The 7,159-nt window shown below is 36.3% G+C and overlaps 1 protein-coding gene across 2 annotated transcripts in view; it reads right to left on the bottom strand.

Moving 5' to 3' along the window:
* Positions 1–7,159, bottom strand: part of urb2 (URB2 ribosome biogenesis homolog) — a 187,102-nt gene that overhangs the window by 94,041 nt on the left and 85,902 nt on the right. For both annotated transcript variants that reach the window (XM_051924247.1, XM_051924246.1), the window contains exon 7: positions 5,761–6,003. In XM_051924247.1, coding sequence (XP_051780207.1) covers positions 5,761–6,003 — 243 coding nt within the window. The remainder of the gene's footprint in view (positions 1–5,760; positions 6,004–7,159) is intronic.

Raw genomic sequence — 7,159 nt, 5'->3', positions numbered from 1 at the left:
ATATATATATACATATACATATATAATATACATACATATACATATACATATACATATATATATACATATACATATACATTATACATATATATATACATATACATATATATATATTATATACATATATATATATATACATATATATATATATATATATACATATATATATATATACATATATACATATATATATATATACATATATACATATATACATATATATATATATACATATATACATATATACATATATATATATATATATATATATATATATATATATATATACATATATATATATATATATATATATATATATATATATATATATATATACATATATATATATATATATATATATATATATATATATATATACATATATATATATATATATATATATATATATACATATACATACATACATACATACATACATATCTACATATTTACATATATACATATATAGACATACATACATATCTATCTATATATATCTATATATCTATCTATATCTCTATATCTATCTATCTACTGTATATCTAAATCCCCGCGAAGTACTGCTTTTAAATTTTTATTAAGAAGAAAACCTTTTTAAATTGAGGGAAAATATACCAATAACAATTTGTTAAGGATCTGTTTTTTTGTGAAGCAGCCTTAACACAGCTTTTCCGTTGTTTTATAAACGAATGCCATATAAGGTCTTCCTTTTTCCTTGCTTCGCCAAGGAAGGAGCCTTTTTATTAAATCCAAGGGTTCTTCGCTTTTTTTTTTCTTCTTTTTTTTACGATTGTTATAGTTCTGTTTGTATACCACGTTGTCAGTTCAGCACTCCGGTTGTAATATGACCAAGCTGTGCAAGCTTACTGTTAAGAATGCAACGTATAGTTGTACAGGAGAAAAGCAATCTTGCCTCAAATCAATGGAAACCTTTTGTAGGTCTATGAACTTAATTTAAACTTTAGGTTTACACGGTGCTTTCTTTCCGAAGTACCTGCACTCATGAATATGTCTGTATGCGTCAGTCACTCAAATCCCCGCGCTTCGCACCGGCGAAGTACTGCTTTTAAATTTTTATTAAGAAGAAAAGAAAACCTTTTTAAATTGAGGGAAAATATACCAATAACAATTTGTTAAGGATCTGTTTTTTTGTGAAGCTGCCTTCACACGAGTGATCACTTCGAGCTGACTTGCTGACCAACCATAAGCGTTACCTGGTAGGTAACCACCCATACAATCAGATTGTGAATCTGACTACGAATGCCGTGAATGTAATTACCCCGATCTACATGCTGTCAAATAAACGAACCACACGCCGTGGCGCAATTTTAGGGGCTTCGCCTCTAGCGCTGACGTCCGAGGTTCCCGTAAGGGAGTGAAGTGAGTGGGTGGTTACCTACCAGGTAACGCTTATGGTTGGCCAGCAAGTCAGTTAACATCAGCCACGGTGCCTTCAGTTGTGAGAAGCAGATCATAGAATGGTTGAAAATAGTTTACTGTCAAATAATGCAAAGAGTACGCGACACGTGTTTCCCCCTTATTCTTGGCTCATCAGGCGTACACACTCACTGCACTCGCTTACGGTAATCGAACCTCGGACGTCAGCGCTAGAGGGGCTTCGCAGTGGTGAAGTATTGCTTTTAAATTTTAATTAAGAAGAAAACCTTTTTAAATTGAGGGAAAATATACCAATAACAATTTGTTAAGGATCTGTTTTTTTGTGAAGCTTCCTTTACACAGCCTGTCTGCTGTTTTATAAACGAACGCCATATAAGGCCGTCCTTTCTCCTTCACAGTCAGTTCACGTGATTACGTGGGAGGCGTGATGACGCGATACGCAACCCCGCCTCCCACGGCCAGCGAGCTGCAGTCCATTACTGTATATGGACAAAAAAGAGGTTCCAGTTATGACCGTCATGCTTTGAATTTCGAAATGAAACCTGCCTAACTTTTGTAAGTAAGCTGTAAGGAATGAGCCTGCCAAATTTCAGCCTTCCACCTACACGGGAAGTTGGAGAATTAGTGATGAGTGAGTGAGTCAGTCAGTCAGTGAGGGCTTTGCCTTTTATTAGTATAGATTAACAGCTGCAGTTTGTTAACTTTGTTTTCCAGTGAGTGCATGTTAGACGACATATTCCAGGCAGTGGTTGCCATAGTCCTCGCTTCCTCAATCGAACCAGAACACCAGATCTTCTACTTCTGGTTGTCCTCCTCCGTTGGGCTACCTGTTAAGCTGCATGTGCACCTGTGATTGACAAAGTTGTAAGATCCACAGATGTAGTTATAATATCTGGAGTAACATCAGGTGGCACAATGTGACCAATATTCTGAACCTCTTCCTGTGTATATGTTATACTAGATGCGTGTGGTCTTAGGGTTTTTTTTTTTTTTTGTCCCTAAGACACCCTAGCAGTTTTACTATATTTGTGAACTTGGAGAGGTGTCAACTAACTATTAAGAATTACCCAGGGCAGAGGACCTGGGCCCACCTGTGCTTGCTGCCCCACTGGCTTTTGTAAGAAGACATTGGTGATACCATATCTTAACCGTATTACTTGTATATGAGTCCTATTAATCTGTGTCTCGAGAAGATTCTTCCAGATAGACAATGTTTTTAATGAAAACTTCAAGCTTTGCCCTCTGTTGATGAGGTGTTTCAATTGCACGTTGTCGAACTGCAGTGATTGCTTTGCTTCGATGACATGTCTCTTCATCTGTGACATTAGCCCAATGTTGTTATTGCGCAGCAGCGTTTTCTGCACACAGGTTTTGCAAGCATAGTGAGGTGCGTGCAGGCACTGAAAAAGTTTAAGAGTGCATGCATGCGCCACCTAGTGGTTGAGCATGAGCAGAGCAGACTGCTCTTTACACACACACACGCACACCCACACAGTTCTTTTGTTTATATACAGTACGTCTAATATTAGACTTTGCATGGTGACAATTTTAACAGAAAAAGACAAAGATGGAGCATCAGACTACCATGCTTGCCACCCTAGATGCCATCAGTGACTGCTGATAAAGCACTTATTGCTCATGTGACATTTTTCTGCTTCATTTCAGTTGTCTCGTTAATTTTTCAAACCCTTAATTACTTGTTTTAGTCTTAAAAACCTGCATTCACTTTTTAAATATCTCCTTATTAACAAAAAGACGCAAATGACAAAAGAACCAGCAGTTCTCCATTTAGCTTGTTTCTATTTACATCATGTGTATTCACCATGCATAGTTTGGTTTAATAAAATACTTGGAGGAAGCTGAAGAGAAAAAAACTGAAAGACTGGAAATTACTCATTTATTTTAGGCATCAAACCATTTGGATGATACCCTTAGAAAGGAAAAAAATTAAAATACAAAGATTACTTGATATTGAACAGTTGAAACACTAACAAGCAATGAAATCAAATGAGGTCAGTTATTGGGAAGGATTGATTTCTAATTAAGCGACTGGTTTGAACGAAAACCTGCAGCCACTGTAGCGCTCCAGGACTGATGTTGCTCACCCCAGCTTTAAGTAATGAAGAGCTCATCTGGTCTGCATTGCTTACCCTCTTTTACTTCCTGTGGATGGATGGTAAAAAGTGGGCCTCCAGGCTCATACATACAACATGCAAGACAGTAACATTTGTCAAAAGTAAATATTTTTTGTTGATTTGATATGTTGAACAATTGCTTTGTGTTCTTTTTTAAAAAATGTTAGTTTTTGGAAAAATATTCAGCCCTGGGAGAAAAGAAACAAAAAAAAAATTAGCCCTAAAAGAGTTAAGGTAAAGAGGAAAAGATACAGATTGGATCCTCAGGACTCAGACCAACGAGATCAGACCAGGGACAGAAATTGGGATGCAACATGAAGGGACTCTGTATACTCGTGAAGGATGTCAAGTAGTGTTGAAGGATGAGAGTATGAAGGGGACAGACACAAAAACCCCATGTGAAACAGGCCACTAAGACGGTTGAGGGACCCTCTTTAAACAATAGACAGTTCCAAACCATCCGCAGGCCACAGAAGGAAAAGGGCAGTCAATCAAAAACAGAGGACAAGCCCAACAAAATAAAAATGACTACTCTGGCATAACAATTAGAGTCACGTGAACCTCTGGGGCTACCTACGCTGAGTATGAAATTGGAAGACATGCACAGGCAGGAAGTAACACCTGAAGGAAAAGTGTGAGGGGGCGGAACAAATCCAATTCCCCCTCTGTTTAACTAGATGGAGGGGGTAGTGCAATATATGCTATTGGTGGGGCAACCAATGGAGACACTGCCCCAACTTGATATGAGGTCCAAGCTGCATGATTTTCGACAGCGACCTCCAAATAATTATTTTTGTTGTTTTTGCAGAGTCCGTTCTTTGGTCTGTGAGTGATCACCTCTGCACTGTGCTTCTACACCCTCATGGGGCTGGATGCTGAGGGCTCAGCTAAGGGGGGGGGAGTTATGTAGGACAAGAATGGGCATTCTGGCCAGGGAGGAGCATGAGTTATTACCTGGATGGGAGGCCCAAGACGAATTACGCAATGGATAGGAGTGGCCAGTTGGGCGGAAAGATAACTCTGTGCTCAGCTGGTCCATCCAGGTAATAACCCATGTATTTCCTTGGCTGGAATGCCCATTCTCTACCTACAGAAGATAATATGGTAATATGGCATTATAGACAGCAGATTAGCAAAGCAGTAGTTGTTTTTGAACAGAGTACTGATACACCTATGCTGATTTACTAAGAAGCACACAACACCTGTTCTGTTTTCTGTCTGCTCAAAGTATAGTACAGCCTGGTAGCAAGATGGTGTTATCTGGTAAATTTTCATCTAACTAAGTTTCATTGAAACAATATACCCAACAGTGTCTGGCCGAGTAAAATTTATGTTTGTCTATTTTGTTAGTAAATGCATATTAGCCAAAAAAAGTTCTGGGAGTGGAGGTTTGAGTAGCTGGCTATCAAGTTTAACCAACACTGCTCACGCTTTAACCTCTTTGCTTATACTTTAGTAAAGGTAAATCCATGTTAGGCATTACATTTATCCTTAGATCGATCAACTGTTCAAAAATTTCATGAGGCGCTCCTTCAACTTTCAAAGAATTATGTCAATCAGGCTTCAACTTCAACATTATAAAGGATATTTGCATAAAACAAAAATTAAAAGATAACATTGTACTGTGTACACATGACAAAAAACTGGAACTTGACTACATTATCTCTTACAGAATGGTACACTCTTTACCCAATAATACTGCAAATGTACAATTACTATAGTACTAGGGTGTTGTACCGTGTTAGCCATTATGAATGTAGAGAAAAGCCAAGCAAAATGACACCTTTTATTGGCTATAAAAGGCGTCATTTTGCTTGGCTTTTCTCTACAATTACTAGAGATACAAAATGTACATTACATAATCTACCTTAAACTTAAATGCATAACATAAAGAACTTATTTTTTGACAGAAAGACAATAGAAACTGGTTTTCATAACATGACTAAAATGTTAGATGTAGCACTACTACAACACATGCAGACAATATTCCTGCACACCTTTTTAAACATTGTAGTGTGAATGCTAGACGTAATGAAAACTAAAAGTCAACTGCCAATTAAAGTTGAACATAAACTGTTGTTTGGCTTTCTGCACTGAAACTGGAATTGACAGGCGGTTCAGCATAATTTAATACTTCAAGAAATCATAATATGAATGAATTGAGTATCAAATAGAACAGCAATTTGTTTGTTTATAGAATAAAACAAGTACAAAAATCAATATTTACCTTGGGATGACAGTGTATAACAGAAAACAGTACTTCATGAATGGCATGAAACACATTATAGTATTCCTCTGTAGTGACGTTATCCAAAGGCACAAGAATAAGTGCAGGAAATGCCTGGGTTACACTGTGTGGATTACGAAGCCTTCCTTCTCCTTGTCGCAGCAGATTGCTAACTGTCACCAGTGCTGGCACTGTTATATTAGATATCAGGCTAAGATCTCTGCTAGACTCCTTGATCAAAAACTAGAAGAAATAGAACATAACTATTTAATTCAGCTAATCACAAAGATAAAAATAAAACAAAAGATGTGTATACATTGTATTTTTCAAAATTAAGCACTTGAAACACAATTTTAAAATCAGTCATTGGGTTATTTTAAAATCATATTATTTAGATGTGCAATTGTAAAGGAAAAAACAAGAATCCCATTTACAGTTTATCATGGAGCCCCAAAGAGGACATATGGGTTGTTGATTGTGGCAACAAGTTACTATTTATGTGCACAATTTACAAGTTGTTTGCATAATTTAATTAAAACTTTCAATTTATACAATTTATAAATTGTTTTATTTGAATAAAATGATCCTACAATTTAGATCATTTGTGCTCACATTTTATTCAAAATGTTCCCTCGATTTAAGTAATTCATATGCACATTGTGTACATTCAGCAACAGCTATGTAGTCTTCCGGCACCTGACAAATGATAAGCAAAAAAGTGAGTAACTTTTTTGATGTTGGTAGGGCATCATCGGTAGAGACCATTAGCCCTTTGAATACTTTGCAGCTGCCACTGGCTCACAGTGATGCCCTGTAAATCCAAAGTAATGTTCTAATAACTCATGTTTCAATGTGGTAATAAGTCATTCCCCAAATCAAAAAGTAGCCTCACTACGGTGCTACTACCCATTAGGCTGTCCATATATAACAGCAAGCGCATCAGGGCTATGCAGACCACAGGCGCACATCATGGGAACAATTTAATTAAAATGTGCACACATATTACATAAATTGTGGGAATGTTTAAATTAAAACTTGCACATAAATAATAATCCAAGGTCTCTCGAGGAGCTCCATAGTTTATTCATATACATTCTACAAACATTTTCTAAAACAATTTCTCTGCAGTGCAAAACTATTTTTTCTAACACATGATTAAGTTTAATACTATCGAAAATTTATATTTAATAAAAGGATGAGAAGGTTATCTTTAAGTAAAAAGGATGTTCTGATTCCTAAATGGGGTATTCAAAAGTAGTGCTGTTTAGAAAAAAGATTAACTCCTGTCTACTAAAAAACCATACGCAAATTGCAAGTTTCTACCACATGTAATTTATAGTGTATGTTACCCGTTTCTGAACCACGTCAAAATACATGTTGAAAACCACAAACATTAAGT

Source organism: Erpetoichthys calabaricus, chromosome 3, assembly GCF_900747795.2.
Source record: "Erpetoichthys calabaricus chromosome 3, fErpCal1.3, whole genome shotgun sequence".
NCBI classification, from domain to species: Eukaryota; Metazoa; Chordata; class Cladistia; order Polypteriformes; family Polypteridae; genus Erpetoichthys; species Erpetoichthys calabaricus.
Note: the sequence above shows the minus strand (reverse complement) of the source record. Positions and strands in the feature narration are given on the sequence as shown.